This window comes from Carlito syrichta, unplaced genomic scaffold, assembly GCF_000164805.1.
Source record: "Carlito syrichta isolate Samal-C Ts95f unplaced genomic scaffold, Tarsius_syrichta-2.0.1 Scaffold306712, whole genome shotgun sequence".
Taxonomy (NCBI): Eukaryota; Metazoa; Chordata; class Mammalia; order Primates; family Tarsiidae; genus Carlito; species Carlito syrichta.
The window spans coordinates 717,827-735,348 of NW_007250808.1; the positions used below are offsets into that span (position 1 = coordinate 717,827).

General features: G+C 44.8%; 1 protein-coding gene across 4 annotated transcripts in view; it reads left to right on the top strand.

Annotated features, from left to right (window-relative positions):
• NSG2 (neuronal vesicle trafficking associated 2) overlaps window positions 1-10,502 on the top strand; it is a 69,610-nt gene extending 59,108 nt beyond the window's left edge. For all 4 annotated transcript variants that reach the window (XM_008063289.1, XM_021715134.1, XM_021715133.1 and 1 more), the window contains exons 4-5: window positions 5,220-5,330; window positions 8,624-10,502. In XM_008063289.1, the coding sequence (XP_008061480.1) occupies window positions 5,220-5,330; window positions 8,624-8,815 (303 nt within the window). In that variant the 3' untranslated portion in view covers window positions 8,816-10,502. The remainder of the gene's footprint in view (window positions 1-5,219; window positions 5,331-8,623) is intronic.
• Window positions 10,503-17,522: the final 7,020 nt, after the last annotated feature.

The following is a 17,522-nucleotide window of genomic DNA, read 5'->3' on the forward strand; positions in this document are numbered from 1 at the left end:
CAAAAACAAAAATCCGAATATCACATGTTCTCACTCATATAATGGACCTTGAACATCCAATGCAATACTATGAGAAAATGACGGATGGTACTGGGAAACTATGGGGGGGAGGGGGAAGGGATTAACAGTAGCAAATATCTGTCGGGGGATGGGAAAACACTTCTTATCTACAGGGTGCCTGAATGAAACTTCATTGTACACCTACCCTTAACTGTACCCCACAAAACCATAATAAAAACTACTGATTAATGAAAAAAAAAAAAATAGTAATAAGAAGAACACAGACCCTCTCCCACTGACCCAGATCTTCCTCTTCTGGCCTCACAACACTGTGCTACTGCTAGGCCTTCTCCAGGCCATTAACTGTTTCTGCTTCACTGCCCAGGTCTGGCCTGCATCAGCCTCCCTGTTGACCTCCCTGCCTCCAGACTTACCCTGTAAGTCTGATATTTGAAGCAGAGATGTAAAGAAATATAAAACGTCTGGACTTCCCAGTAGTTAAAAGGCAAAAACAGCCCACATGTCCATGAACTGGTGAATAGATAAATAAGCTGTGGTCTATCTATATAGTGGAATGTTATTCAGTCATAAAAGGAAATGAAGACATGCTACACATATGGGTAGACTTTGAAAACACTAGCCCTAGGCTGCAACTCAGGGACTGTTAGGAGTGGAAGGGCCCACTCCATGAGGGGATTCTGGCCCTCGGATGGACATGCTAGGCCCTACACCAGCCCCCAGCGCCTCCTCACTAACCACCCAGAGTTCACGTCCAGCCTGTCTGGGGATATCCATGCCCATGCTGGGAGGTCTTATTCTGCTCCTGGCTCTGCCCAGTGGCCTGAGCTCTGCTTGGGCAGGGGTTGGGGTCATCTGTGGTCACTGGGACAGGAGGCTCCGAGGTTCTCCAGACTCTGCCTATCAGGGTAGACCTTCCACTCTTTCCTTTGCACACATGAGCCTGCAGCCGTGTCAACTCCAGGAATGCCCTGGGACCATGTCTGAGTCCTTGTCGCATAGACAGCTCTCCTGGCCAGGTCCAGGTGGCGCTCTCTGTGGAGTGCGGGGATTCTAGAAGGATGTTAAGGTCCCTTTGACAGAAAGAGTCATTGCACAGTAAAATGGCCCCCTGTCCCAGGAGAGCTGTAGGGGCCAGGATACTGCCTGGGCTCTGGGCATTTATTTTAAAAATTGAAGCAAACTCACATAACATAAAATTAGCCACTTTATTTTTAAAATAATTAATTAATTTTTGTATTAGAGATAGGGTCTCCCTATGTTGCCCAGGCTGGTCTCAAACTCCTGGGCTCAAGTGACCCTCCTGCCTAGGCCTTCCAAAGTGTTGGGAATACAGGTGTGCACCACCGTGCCCAGCCAAAATTAGCCACTTTAGAGTGAACAAGTCCATGGTATTTAGCACATTCAGTGTTGTGCAACCATCACCTCTGTCTAGTTCCAAAAAATTTCTATCACCCCAAAAGAAAAGTCCCCTAGCAAGTCATTCCTTGTTTCTAGACCCCAGGCCTGGGTGCACACCAATCTGCATCTATCCCTGTGAACGCATCTATTCTGACTGTCTCATATAAATGGAATCACATGGTAAGTATCTTCTGTGTCTGGCTTCTGTCATTCAGCATAATGATGTCGAGGTCTGCCACACTAGCACATATTCCTTTTATGGACAACTTTCTGTTGTGTGGCTAGACCACAGTTTGTTTATCTAGTCATCAGTTTCTTGACATTTGGGCACTTTCAGCCCTTTGGCTATTAAGAAATATGGACATTTTATTTATCTGTTCATATGTTACAGTTTTTATTATTTTAAAATACTTAGATACTTAGTACAAGTGCAGGTTTCTTACGTGCATATATTGCATCTTGGTAAGGTCTGGGTGCTTAGTGCACTCATCCCCCAAAGAGTAAATATTGCACCTGTTAGGTGATTTTTCATACCTTGTGCCCTCCCACATGCCCACATTTTGTAGTCTCCAATGTCCCTTATTCCACTCTGTGTGCCTGTGTGTACCCAGGGTTTAGCTTCCACCTATGACTGAGAACATGTGGCATGTGACTTTCTGTTTCTGAGTTATTTCACTTAAGATAAGGGCCTCCAGCTCCATCTATGTTGCTGCAAAAGACATGATTTCATTACTTTTTATGACTGAGTAGTATTCCACAGTATATGTATATACCAACTTTTCTTTACCCAATCATTTGTTGATGAGCATTTAGGTTGATTCCTTGTCTTTGCTCTTGTGAATAGTGCTGTGGTAAGCATACGAGTACAGATATCCTTTTTAGATAATGATTTCTTTTACTTTGGGTAGATAACCAGTAGTGGAATTGCTGGATCAAATGGTATAGTTTTATTCTTGTTCTTTGAGAAATCTTCATGCTGTTTTTCATAGTGGTTGTATTAATTTTCATCCCCCCCAAGAGTGTATGAACATCCTTTTTCTTCACATCCTCACCAACATCTGTTGTTTCTAGACTACTTTTTTTAAAAAATCAGGTTCTCACTGTGTTACCTAGGTTGGAGTGCAGTGGCGTGATCATGGCTCACTGCATCCTCAACCTCCTGGGCTCAGGTGATCCTTCCACCTCAGCCTACAGAGTAACTGGGACTACAGACATGTGCCACTACAATCGGCTAATTATTTTATTTTTATTTTTTGTAGAGACAAAGTCTTGGTATGTTGCCCAGGCTGGTCTTGAATTCTTGCACTCAAGTGATCCTTCTGCCTCGGCCTCCCAAAGTTCTGGGATTACAGGAGTGAGCTTCCATGCCCATCCTAGACTTTTTAAAAATAACTACTCTGACTGGGTGGACATTTTGAATTTCTTTACATCTGTACTTCAAGTGTCTGCTGACCGGGTAGACCTCAGCATTGCTGAGTGATGGTCATGGGCAGCTCCCTTTCCTATACTATTCAAATGCTATCTTCGGGGATTTTCAGGGCGTGTGTTTCTTCAGGGGTATCTTGCTCCAGGACCACCCTCCACTGACTCCCCCATCTTGACTCCACATCTTGCCTGGGTGATCCTGGTCTGATCTCTGTACCATCTCAACCCACCCTATGACTACCCCAGCCCTGGGCAGGAGGCTAATGAGTGTGCAGTTGGCTTCAAAGGCCAGGTTAGGGTAATGGACAGGGTGGGCAGCACACGGTGCCAACAATCATTTAAAATTGATTTGACCTGACACTGTCCTAAAACTTCATACACACACACACATGCATGAGGGATTCTCATGGCCAATGTCTACCCGTGGAATTTGCACAGCTCCCCCCATGTCCATCTTCTTCTTTTCCTTTCTAAATTCCTCCCATCTGATATTTAAAGTTGTCAACGAACAGGTTCATTTGTTCGGAGCAGTGTCAACTCACACCTCCCTCTGATAAACACACCCTGGGGTGGGAAGGAAATGGGTTGGGCACCCCCAAGGTGCCCATCTTTCTTCTGAATCAAAAGGAAACTTTTCTCCATGAAAAGAATTCCTCCACATTTTAAAGCCAACAGACTCAAGGAACCACCAGCTTTTTAAAATAACACACATATAATTATACCAGATGTATCAATATTGGAATTCCCTGAATATTGGAGTTCCCTGCCCTTTTGTACACAGGGGGTGGGATGGGGCCAGTACAACCCTGGAGGTACGTCTGAAATTTGCAGATACTCCTTTCTGATAAATCCTGATGATGCCCACAGTTTGGTAATTGATTGATTGATTTTTGAGTCAGAGTCACACTCTGTTGCCCTGGCTGGAGTGCAGTAACACAATCATGACTCACCACAGCCTGGACCTCCTAGGGTCAGGTGATCCTTCTGCCTCAGCTTCCTGAGTAACTGAAACTACAGGAGTGCACCACTACACTTAGCTAATTTTTAAATTTTTTTTTGGAGATGAGATCTTGTGTTTCCCAATCTGGTCTTGAACTCCTGGGCTCAAGTAATCCTCCCACCTTGGCTGCCTAAATTGCTGGAAATACAGGCATGAGCCACCATGCCCAGTCTGTATTATTTTTTTTTAAAAAACTTGCTTGTAGGTAGTGAGTAGGAGCTGGTTTTGTCCTCTACTTGGATTGGAGACCCTGACATGTCTTTGAGCAAGAAAGGGCTGTGCCCTGTCTTTGATTCTGCAAGGACCTCTCTGGTGTGTGTGTCGAATATACTATGGTGGCAAGAAAGACACTAGGTAGAAGGCTGTTGGTTGCTGCAGGTGAGAGGTGAGAATGACTCAAGCCAGGTTGGAAATGATTGAGGTGGTAAGAGATGATCAGATTATGGATGCATCTGAAGGCAGAGATGATCGTTTCTACTGCTGACAGGATGTAGAGTGTGAGGAGAGAGTCAAGGATGACTTCACAATGTCTGATTTGAGTGGCTGTAGAAGTGGCGCTGACATTCCTGAGATGAGGTAGAATATAGAAGGAGCTTGTTTGGGAAGGGAGGAAAGCAGGAGTTTGGAGAATGTGTTTAAGTTGTGTGTCCTGGATGGGGTCTGGTGGCTCATGCCTATAACCACAGAATTTTGGAAGGCCGAGGTGGGAGGGTCATTCAAGCCCAGGAGATCAAGCCCAGCCGGGGCAACATAGCGAGACTTTATCTCTACCAAAAATGAAAAACAAAATAAAACAGTAAAATTTAAAAAAATAGCTAGCAGTGGTGGTGCACACCTGTAATCCTAGTGACTCAGGAGGCTGAGGTGGGAGGATTGTTTGAGGCCAGGAGGTCAGATAATCTGCCGGGTGACAGAGCGAAACTCTGTCTAAAGTTAAAATAAAATAAGAAATAAAATAAAATAAATATGTATTCGATGTCCAAGTGGAGGTGATGTCCGAGATGGGGATTCAGTAGTGGTGGTGAGGGTGGGGGAGATGGAAAGTGGGAAGCATGGGAAGTGATGCCTTAATACCCAACACCCACTCTCCCATAGCAGGACAAGTAAAAGGAGAGGGGAAATCACATACTGGGTCAAAAAAGAGCTTCAGAGATTATCCTGAAGAAGGGATAACCTGAGGCCCAATATGTACAGGTGGTTTGCCTGAGGCTGCAAGTGGGTGACAAAGCTGGGGCAGAGCTAGTCCTTTGAGTCCCGGGCCACTGGCTTTTGTCAGCACACCATGTGCTGCTGCCATGCTGGATCTGGAGGCTGCACACATGCACCAGAGATGGGAGGCTTAGGCTGGATGACTTTCAATCTTGTCTTCCTCCAGGTCACCATCCTTGTCAGCCTGGCCCTAGCTTTCCTCGCCTGCATTGTGTTCCTGGTGGTTTACAAAGCCTTCACTTATGACCACAGCTGCCCAGAGGGATTCGTCTATAAGGTAAGGGGTTCCTAGCAGGCGGGTAGCCCAGGTCACTGTCAAGTGCAAGTGGAGGCTTTATACATGTCTTCCCTTCACTAGTGTCCAAATTCTGGGTATGGAAACCTCCCTATGGACCGTGTAAAATGTACTATGTGCCTGACAAAGAGTTTTCAGGTTTTCACAAGGACTTGGCCTCCAGGAGGCAGGAGAGTCCCTCACCAGTGATGGTACTCTTTGGGGTCCAAAGTGACCCAGCTTCAGAAGCCACATCAACAGGAGGGAAGCTCACTGCCACTTTGACTGTTCCATCTTGGGGCACCCCTCTTGGCATGGGTCTTCCTGGCTTGGTGGCTGGTGGGTTGCCCCCAGAGTGACCCTGGAGAAGTGTGAAGACAGGGTGCTTCTGAGGTTCTCTGAGGTTCCGTCCCCAAGTCCTAGAGCTGGACCCTTTTCCCCCAACCACTGCTCTGATCGTGTTTCCTCTTCCCTTGAATAACTGAACCAGCGGCATGACCTTGAGGAGTTTCCCTGCTCCTGAAGCCTCAGTTTTCTTGCCAGCAAAATGGATGCTAACAATGCCTCCCTATAGTAGTTTAGAGGTCATAAGAAAAGAATTTAAGTGAAATCAGTTAACAAAGGGCCTGCTAGGTAATAGACAAATGTTAGTTGCAATCAAGACAGAATTTGTTTTAGTGCTAAAACAAGTTATAATATTAATATTTATAGGCCAGGCATGGTAGCTCATGCCTGTAATCCCAGCACATTGGGAGGCTGAGGTGAGAGGATTGCTTTAGCATAGGATTTCAAGACCAGTCTGGGAAACATAGTGAAACTCCATCTCTACAAAAAATTTTTTTTGATTAGCTACGTGTGGTGGCATGTGCCTGTAATCCCAGCTACTTGGGAGACTGAGGCAGAAGGATCTCCTGAGCCCAGGAGATCGATACTGTGGTGAGCCGTGACCGTGCCACTGCACTCTAGCTTGGGTGAGAGTGACACCCTGACACAAAAAAATATATATTTATAATAATGACCATTTACTGAGTACCTGTCATACGTTAAGTCCTTTGCTAGACATTGTCTTAAATATTATCTCAATTGAGTCATAAAAACATTTTGAAAAAACAGACTTTATTACTTCCATTTTATATATGAGAAACCAGGTTCTAAGAGTATTTTGTTAAGAGGTTTTTCAAGACATCACAGCTATTATGTTTCCATGGGGCCGGGGGGTGGGGGCGCATCAAAAGGAAATGTGCCAATCTGAAAACACATATCCTTCAGTTCTGCTGTATGACATCTTAGACTACCCTCTGAGTGGTCAGAAGCTGAGGTTCTGGAAAACTGGAAACAACTAACACTAGGGGACAGTTGAATAAACTACACTATATCCATAATGTTGGAATTCTACACAACTGGGAATGTAAAGGAGGGAGGCCTCTATCCATGGACATAGGATATCCTTTGAGATCACATTGGAACATGAAGGAAGAAAGGTCCTGTCTTTGTGTGGGAAAAGGGTAGATGAAATAAGCTTGCTTATTTTTTCAGAAAGAAATTCTGGAAGCATATAAAAACTTAATAAAAAATAGTTACTCAGGAGGAAAGAGGGAACTGAGTGGCAAGGACAGGGAGGAGCAAGACTTCTCTGGATGTAGGTTACTATATTTGAGGGAATCCAGGGATCCAAAAAACCCAACAACTGTCTTTTGGAGGGGAGGCCCCTTGTAAGACAAGTTTCCCCTGCTAGGTCTAGGAACCCATTGTCATCTGCACCAGACAGCATTGTTGTGAGAGGTTGAGTTCAGCTTCAGTGAATTTTTTTGGAGATTCTTTCAAAGTGTTTGCCCATTTCAGGATGAGTGATTGATGAGCACACCTGCCCACACCGTGCTGAGTGCTCAGCAGTTTTTGACCAAAAATGACATGACTCTCGTACCCCACCCTTCCCATTCACCAGATCTCACCCCAAGCAACTTTTTGTTGTTTCCCCAAATAAAAAAGTCCTCAAAGGGAAATGTTTTACTGATGTGGAAGAGGTGAAACAAAAAATGGAAGAAGCACTAAAAGATATGAAAACTAATGAACTCAAAAACTGTTTTGAGCAGTGGGAAAAGCATCTTGATAGGCGAATTGCATCAAACAGAGAGTACTTTGAAAGTGATTGAAGCTTAAACATGTAAAATAAATACATCATTAAAAAAATAAATTCTGTTTTTTATTTTTTGCATCCCCCTTGTATTCTTTCTTGAAACATATAAATGTTTGGCATATTTAATAAATAACTAAATTTGGCAAAACACAATGAATAAAGAACCCAACTCTATATTAAGTCAGGGACATAAACTTGCAAAGAAAATAAATCCTCCTAGTGACTATATATAGAATACAGCATATTGACTTGACATCTGTAGTGAAACATATTCTTGTTTTTCTTTCTTTTTTTTTTTTTTTTTGAGTTGGAGTCTCACTCTGTCGCCCAGACTGGAGTGCAGTGGCCGCTCCCGGCCACCGCAGCCTTGACCTGCCGGGCTCCGGTGATCCTTCCGCCTCAGCCTTCCAAGTAGCTGGAACTACAGGCACGCGCTACCACGCCCGGCTAATTTTTTTGATTTATTGTAGAGATGAGGCCTCGCCAAGTTGCCCAGGCGGGTCTCGAACCTGCGGGCTCAGGCAATTCACTCACCTCGGCCTCTCAAAGTGCGGGATTACAGGCTGAGCCACCGAGGCCGGCCGTGAAACATATTCTAAGGACACTTACAGCTTCAAGAAATGTCCAAGTTCATTCAATAGTCTAACTTTTAGTGATAGTATTGGTGTTATTTTGTGACTGTTCTATATATATGTATATATTGTAGGCTAATGCATAATGTTGTTAGGAACCCAGACTTTTGCTGTAAGAGAAAAGAGATGCACATATAAAATCAAGAAAATAAAAGAGACAGTCATTGGCTGTGAATGGTGGCTTAGAGAGGCAATGAGGGGGCGGGGGACAAATCAGCCAGACAGAAGGGGTCTAGTGGGGGTCCTTACAGCATCCACAGCAGTCCTATACTCAGTAAGCAGAAGAGGTTGCCCTTGAGTTAATATCAACGTCAGGTTCAGATCTTCTGCTTCTTCTAAGTGGAGCTTTGATGATGGTGATTGACCTGATGCTGAAGGCTACTGAATCTAGACCCAGGTTGGGAGCTGTCCCCTGCCCTTGGCTGAGAGACTGATGTAGCTCTGGCTCCCAGACTGGGTGGCAGTGTGGCTGGGAGGGTTGGGAGCAGCCCATGGAACGACCCTCACTCTGTCTCTTTTTTCCCCAGCACAAGCGCTGTATCCCGGCCTCTCTGGATGCTTACTACTCCTCCCAGGACCCCAACTCTAGAAGCCGCTTCTACACGGTCATCAGCCACTACAGTGTGGCCAAGCAGAGCACTGCCCGGGCCATCGGGCCGTGGCTGTCGGCAGCCGCCGTCATCCATGAGCCCAAGCCGCCCAAGACCCAGGGCCACTAGAGGCCCACCCAGCCAGGATGGGGGGGGGCGGAGTGGAGAGTGGGACCCCCGTTGGCTAAGCCAAGCTCCAATTATAAGACAACACTGTACTCCTGGGATTTGGGGGCGGGGGCGGGGCAGGGCAGGGCAGGGTGGGGAGGGAGGAACTCACCGAAAAATATCGTGCACTGGAGTTGTCTGAATCGATATTTCTTTTTGTCCCTTGGTATTGTTGATTCGTCCCCGAGTCAGGCTCATGTACAAAGGCATGTTTCGTGTTGATTGTTCCCATGTAAGATATTTTCAAAGCCACTGCTTATTCTTTGTTAGGAAAATGTAACAACAAAGAAGGAAAGAAACAAAGAAAATGAACAGAAAGCACTCACCTGGCTCCATCAGTAAGCCGTTGGAGAGCAGTCAAGAGTCAGACATAGTGGGCTTCTTAGACGAAGAATTGTAGCTTCCGTGGGGAGTTCAGAGGGTGCAGGATATGTGAGTGACATAGACGGGGCTATCTGGTGAGCCTCCGGCCTGCAGGATAGGAACTCGGGAAGTTAGGAATGGCCAAGCTGGAGAGGAAGACTGATTCTGGCATTACGAAGCCCAGGCTGCACATGACCCACAGCAAAATGTACCGAGCATGGTACATTTTGCAAGATGAGCACAAACTTTCCGGACCTCCACACCAGGGTCTGGGCAGACTTGTGTCCCGGGCTCTGAATGCTCACCCTATGGTGATGGGTCTTGCATCAGCAAATGTTGAGGAGTGGGCAGAGTTTCTTTGTCTTTTTCTTGTCTTTCTGAATCCGCACCTGGATACTGCCCATGGTCACGAGACAGCTGAGGTAGGGAGGGAGAGAAGGAAGGAGAAGCTTCAAGGAGGAGGAAGGCACAGAACAGGCATGTGACGCTTGGCCATAAGCGATAAGCACAGGCACTTAATTTTAAAATTCTTGCTTGTTTATTGTTTCCCAAAGTGCTAATAACAATAGCAACAACAATAGTATTATAACCAGAAACCTCAAGTGACAGCCGGGAAGAGACATTAAGATTTGGGCTGCAACGATGCCAAATTATTTCTAAAGGAAGCTGAAAAAGTGACTGTCTTATGCCCACTCCGTTGTGTTGACAGGGGACATTCGTCCAAGCTCCTCAGCCGGGTTCTAGAAACTTCTGATAAGGAGGCAGCATCCAGCGTTGACTAGGCCTCCCACTGCCCTGGAACCATATTGGGCTCTCTCTTGCCTCCCACAAATGTTTTGGGGAGGCTGGTTTTGCAGGGTGTAGGCTCCAGGTCCCACAGGACCAGAACTGGCTGGGAGAGCTGGTTATTCAAGATGTAGTACTGTTTGCCTTCGAGTCTCCAACAGGCCATTTAGAGGGTATTTTCTGTGGCTTGCTATGTTGCTAAAATCATCGCACACAACAGCTGGGTAATAAGACTAGTGTAGCTCAAACTATCCTGCCAAATGCTCTCATCTGATTTTTCCTCCCTTCTCCCCCGCCCTCCCATCACCTCGAGTCACCTGTAAATTCATTTGTCATCTGAAGCGGAATAACAAATTGTCCCTAGCCAAACCGCTGAGCGCTTTATAATTTTGTGGTGTATTTTTGTCAGTAGGTAGCAGAGGCTGAAGTATTTTTTGGTGTAATTCTTGAAATTTTCTGACAGGAAACAAATAAAGATAGATGTGTCTGAGAGTCTTGACCTTCCTTTGCAGCTTACTTTATCTTCTGCTCAGTGGGCCTGACAGAGAAGATTCGGGGGGCAGGGTCCCAAAGGGCAGGACCAGCCCTGGGGGCAGAGTGCTGTGGGCTTGGGCTGGGGCTGGAACTGGGCTGCAGGGGGACTTCCATCTTCAGGCAACCGGGGAGACAGAAATGATTCTGAGGTCCTCAGCAAGGACCAAGAGATGCTTTTGGTTACTTGTCTTGCAGACCGGCATCCTTCCGGCTGTGGTCATCTGCTGGGTACCTTCTGAGGACCAGGCTATCCTGTCCACAGTGCAGAAAGTGATGAATGACACAGAATCACTGCCCTGAGGTCTGGAGACAGAGTTGACTGTTACCAAAACTCCAGGGATTCAGTTGGGTCCCATTACTCACCACACAGAAAGCCAATCACTGAGATGAAAAAGTTTGTTTTGGTGGTATCAGCCAAGGAGAATGGGAGTTTCAATCTCAAATCCCTTCCACAGTGTTAATTGAAATTGGGGGTTTATATAGTGGGGGAAGGGATGTAAAACATCAATTAGGGAGGAATAAGGAAGCAGTCATGCCCAGTGAGGGGTCTGGTGACTCACTGTCCGGATGGAGTGATCCAGTGAATTTCAATCCCTCACCTGAGGGTTGGTCTCTTGAGAAAGAAACTCAGATAAGGCAAATGTAACTTTTAAAATTGGTAGAGTCATTTTCTATTTTTTTTGTTTTATTTTGTTTGTTTATTATTTATTTAAATAAACCTATAGCATGCGGTATTCCCAGGCGGCTTCCTATCCAAGTGCTAACCAGGCCTGACCCTGCTTAGCTTCTGAGTTCAGATGAGATCAGGCATGATTAGCATAGTATGGTCATAGACCAATTTCTATGTTTATTAAAAAAGAAACCCCATAAACATCAGTTCTATAGGGGGAAATCAGGCCGGTTTCAGGATGTGGAAATGGACAATGGCAGAAGGTTCTGATGATGACCTTGACATAATGCAACTGGTGGTTCACCAATAGTGGAGGAGGAAGGTAATGAGTGAGGAGTGTGTCCTTTCTGTAATGAGTTCATTTAAGGCTTAGTACAACCCTGGCATGTGGGGATTATTAACTGCATTAGACAGATGAAGAGACTGAGGCTCAGAGGGATGAAGAGAGCTGTCTTAGGGCTGCAGCAGAGGAGCAGGAGTCCAAAGCCCACAGGTCTGTGGGACTCCTTGCTCCCCTAGACTGCTTTTGTTTTGTGTAAGACCCAAGCAACACTTTCAAGGTTCTAGCTCATTTCTCAGAAAGTCAAGTCACAGTTATTCTAAAAGTGAACCAGTTTATTCTCAACTGGAACTCGGAATCAATGGTTAATTATTATTGTTATTATTATTATTATTATTTGAGTTGAGGTCTGACTCTTGCCCACGATCACAGCTCACCACAGCGTCAAATTCCTGGGCTCAGGTGATCCTCCCACCTCAGTCTGCCAAGTAGCTGGGACTACAGGCATGCACCGCCACACCTGGCTAATCTTTTGATTTTTTTTTTTTTGGTAGAGATGAGGGGTTACCAAGTTGCCCAAGATGGTCTTGAACTCCTGGGCTCAAGCAATCCTCCTCCCTCAGCGTCCCAAAGTGCTGAGATTAGAGGTGTGAGCTGCCACACTCAGTCGGTTAATCGAACTCTTATCAATGTTAAGAATAGCACCACTTAATACACTTAATACTTAATACCCCTTGCTCCAAGCCAAATACTAAGTGCTTTATGCGCTGTCTTACTTCTTATGACCCTCCCACCGATGCTGAGAGGTAGGTACCTCCATCTTCAACACCACTGCTTTCCAAATCATCACCATCATCCCCATTTAAAGGTGAGGAAGTGGAGACCCAGCGTAGGGAAATGGCTTGCTCAAGATTGGTGGGTGGGAGAGCTGTGATTGCAACCCATGCCTTTCAGTACCAGGGTCTTAACCACTGCACCCTGCAGCCATCATCTCACATCCCTGGCTCTTGCTTCATGGCTTGTAGCTTGTGCCCACATGTCTCTAACTTGAAAGGCAAGCCATCTGAGGAAGAGACCAGAAGTGACTTTGGGCGGAGTCGGAAGCTGAGGCTCCAAGCTGATGCTGTCCTAGGGATTGGGCTGAACAGGCAAGGTGAGTGAGGGATAGGTGGGCGACTGACAGTGGGCAGCTGACAACAGGGCATCAGGCAGCCCACCCATGCCCCACAGCCTTGGCTTCCATCGTCCTCAGGGACAGTGAACAGGAGAGTGCAGGGCTGGGGTCTGAGCCAGCCCCACTGGAAAGTCCTGGTAGACCCACGCGGTCAACACAGAAATACCCAATCTTTTTCAATTATACAAAGTCAACTAGAGGCTTAACACATTTTCAAACATTCTGTCATAAATGGATTTGCCACTCCAGTGCTTCAAAAAAAAATTTTTTTAAATGATCTTTTCTCTGAAATCAGGGAGGATGGGAGGGCCAGGAGATGGGTGGCAGATTCTTCTACTTTTAGGAATGGTCTTGGGACCAAGTGCGATTCTCATCAGAATAAAGCAGGACACCTAATTCCTGTGAGTGTATCCAAGGAGTGAGACATCAGTTGGAAGAATTTAATCCATAGGGGTTTGGCAGGGAGGAGAGTGCCTCTGTGTGTTGGAGGATGCAGCTTCACAGAGCCCTGCTGACTGACAGAGGCACCAGGTAATGATTACAGAAATAGTGTCCAGGCTTGTAAAACATACACTGTTTGTGACTTTGGCATACTTTTAAATCTATTTACCAACATTGGGGACCTCTCTTGAGAGGCATCCATATAAATGGCAGGATCAAAGTTGTGAAAGTAATGGGGCAGGGGCCAAGTGTATTAGAAGTTTTTTTTTTTTTTTTTAATGAGACTGAGTCTTGCTATATTGCTGAGGCTGGTCTCAAATTCCTGGCTTTAAGCCATCCTTCCACTTTGGCCTCCTGAGTAACTAGGATTATAGACATGAGCCACTGCACCTTGCTTCCTAAATTCAGAAGGGGGGGTTATATTCGAGCGGGTGTAAACCTGAGTTTTTGGAGGAACTGGCCTTGGAACAGTGCCTTGAGGAACAAATTGCACTATGACAGGAAGAATTTGCAAGGGTGAAGGAAGGATGCCACAGAGTAGTCTTTCCAGGTAATGTGAGTAGCATCATGAAGGTGCAGTGGAGGAACAGCCCAGGGCTTCTCACAAGGGCTCACGGGATGTCTGTCCTGTGCCAGCACTATTGGCAAAGATTCAACAGGCTCTAGAGATTGCCTCTGCACCCTTGAGGCTCACAGTCCTGGCTGGGGAAGAGGAGGAGTGAGATGAATGTACAGCAATTGCTGCGTATTGGAGAGGAGTGATGATGGTGCCTGGGGTAATTGCAGTGGTTGATAGCGTCAGCAGACGTTTACAGAGACATACTTTTTTTTCCTCTGGAAAACTGAAAGACCACCTGTGGGAATTACTGTTGATTGATTTATCCTTCCTCTACTCCCACGATGTATTCTAGTCCGATTAGGGAGTCATGTAGAAGAAAAAATAGATTCCCAATTTTTCCAAGAAGCCACACAACACCATCTCTTTTTTAAAAAATAGCACTCCTGAACAGTTGAGGGAAAAGGACTGGTTTCCATGGCAACGTCAATGCTGTTTCCCATAGATCAGACTCAGTCTAGCACAGCGGGGTGTGTATCTAACTCTGTCCTTTTGTCAGAAATGATCTGTTTCTGGGAACACAGACCTGGAGTTCGTTAGTCAATGTTACCCTCAAAGACGGTCACCGCCTTTCTCTGGGCACTCTCTACCTACCTTTCTCTCTCTTGTCTTCTCTTTCTCTTAATCTGTCTTTGTCTTATTCCATCTCTGCCTCACTGTCTCTTTCCAAGGGAATGGTGCTCAGAGACTGTGGACTGAGATGATGTAATTTATTTTTCAATTCAAGGTCCTTGGTGAGTGCTGTGCTGGATTTGGGCCTAATGTGAAGTGGAACATGTGGTGGTAGGAAGGGAAGATGGGGATGGGTGAGGTGATCACCCCTGGGGTCAGCTGGATCCTCCCAGTTTTTAAAAATTTTTTATTTTTTGAGTCAGGGTCTCACTCTGTTGCCCAGGCTGAAGTGCAGTGGTGAGATCACAGCTTCCTGGTCTCAGGCAATCTTACCGCTTCAACCTCCCAAGTAGCTGGGACTATAGGTAAGCACCACCATGCCCAGTTAAATTTTACTTTTTTATTTTTTGTAGAGATGAGGACTTGCTATGCTGCTCAAGCTGTTCTTAAACTTCAAGGCTCAAGCAACCTTCCTGCCTCCGTCTCCCAAAGTGCTGGGATGATAGATGCCGGCCACTGCACCCAGCCTGGATTCACCCAGCTCTGCTACTACTGGGTCTGACCTTGGGTGCCTCTTTTTTACTCTGCAGCTTCCTCATCTTTAAAATGGGGATAATAATTGTCCCTACCTCATTTTGTGAGACTTCAATGAAGTAATGTTTAGAGATTTATCTATAACAGGCACTCAACAAATTGTGGCTACTGTAGATTAGTCTCTTAGCCTCAGTTTTCTCATTTGAAAATTGTATTTAGTTATAAATACACCTCTTCTCTCATAGGATTACTGTGAGTTAAAATAAGGTAATGACCTTGAAGTTACTGTGACACAGAAATCCTCCTGCCTGGCCTCAGCAAACTCCCAGGGCCTGCCCTTTTCCTTCCAGCGTCTCTTGCATCATCTGCCACATAAGTCCCAAAGCAAAGCCACAGGCTGTCCCCTCCCCCCACCATGTCTACTAATAGCTTTTATTTGATACATTTAGTCACATAAATACATCATTTTAAAAGATAAAGTATTGCTTTGGGATCTCTGTCACATTCTCCAAAATAATTTGTATCAAATTCTTTATAGGCTTTTACAAACAAAACCAAAACAAAAAACAAAACAAAAACAACAAAAACAAAACTATAGACTTTATTCAGTTTTTCTACTAAAATGCCTTTTCTGTTTCAGGATCTGACTGAAGCTTTCAAGTTGTATGTAGTTGTCCCCTTAGTCTTTTTGGATTTGTGACAATTCCTCAGTGTTACCTTGCCTTTTATGACCTTGACACTTTCGAAGTGCTGATCAGGTATTTCATAGCTTGTCCCTTTCTTTTGTCCGATGTTTTTCTATGATGACACTGAAGGTAAAGATTTTGGTGGAAGCATCGTATAGGCAGTGTCTTTCCAGGGCATCATATCTTGTTTCTGGTGAAGTTAACCTTGATTCCTTGATTTAGGTGGTGTTTGTCAGGTTTCTCCATTACAATGTTCCAATTTTTTCTGTTTGTAATTAGCAAAAATTTTAGGGAAGTTGCTTTGAGAATGATGCAAATATCTTCTTTCTCCTTTCACACACTGATTTTAGCACTCGTCAGTGCATCTTGCCTGCAGCAATTACTATTACAGTAATTCTACAGTAATTTTCTATTCCATCCATTTCTTTCTACATTTGTTATTTAGAATTCCCCTATAAGGAAAAATTATCCCTTCTCCACACTTATTCAATCATTAATTTATATTAGTATAGACTCATACAGACTTATTTATTATTTGGATTATAATCCAATACTGTCTTTATTTTGTTGCCCAAATTGCTTCAGCTTTTGTCATTGGGAACTCTTTCAGGTTGGCACCTATGCCTTTTTGATACATTTCATTTTTTGAACACTTTCTATTTTCTGACTTTATAAGCTACTCCAGGTTCATCTTGTAGTTTCCCTTTCCTAGTCCTGGAATCAACCAGTGTCTCCAAGGAGCCCTGGGTACTTTTATAAAGAGAGAATGATATCTAGAAACCAAAAAATCTATATGCACATTTCTATGGGGTTGTCATTGCTTCTAGAATCTCTTGGTTTCCAGAACTAGGAAACTATGGATGTCTACTAAGCCATGTATACAACTATCTTTCTATCTATCTATCATCTGTTTATTTTTATTATCTATCTATTGCATAAAACATGGGTTTATTTTGATTATTTGTATTTGAGAGTATACCATCTTCCTTTGTGTTTAATTGTAAGGACTTACATATAAAGCCACTTCTTATTTTCTGAAGGTTAGCATTTTTAGAGGGGGGCAATAAATTGTGCTGTGTTTAAGCTGAGTTTCCCAAGGCCTCACCACCAAGAGTAATAATTGGGTCTTATCAACAGTAATGTCTTAAACATTGTGGACATCTACCCCATTGTGCTCATGCAGGATCCTGGCCCCCTTGTAAAGACCTCAACCCCCCCTCCAGCCCTCTTCAAGAATTTCTGGGAGTTCCCAGGTGGAGTCTCATATGTGATCAAGACAAGTATGTGCCTGTTGAACTTTGCAGCTCCTCTGAGCTCCACAGATGCCCTAGATGTTCTCAGGCCCTGATGGATAGCTCCACAGATGCCCTGGAGCCCTTGCAGTTTCCACCTGCCTCCGAATCTGGTGGAAAAAGTGAAAAAGACCATTTTCCTCTGAACTTAATTCTATTAGCAGGGGCCCACTGCACGATTGCTTGTGCCTCCAGTGTCCTGCAGAGCTTTTAAAAAAGAGTTCTCTTTGTTCTTTATGTTTAATCCACAGCACCCTACTTCTACCCTGCTCTATGTGTATGGACCCATGCATGAATCTATGGGGGCTGCATTTGAGTAACAGCTGTCATGCTTGAGTTATAGATAAATGGCTTACACACCCTAACTGTTCCTATCTGCACCCAAGGCAGACTGCAAATCAGTCACTCTTTCCAACTGAGTCTTGTTGTAGCCATATAATCTTTCCCTACACAGTTCTTTGTGCTCCCTCTGCTGTCAATTTGATGCTGATAGTGACAGAGATTGCTAGCTTTCTAGAAAATTTTGTGACCCCCATTCATAGCACAGAGTTGTTACCAGGAAGACTTTGACTGGTGGAGGATTATCTTTCCAGGCCCTTCATGTTTTAAGCTTGATTACATACCAGTAACCTCCATTTGAATGTGAGTGGACGTGATGTGTGTCATGTGTAGATTTTCAC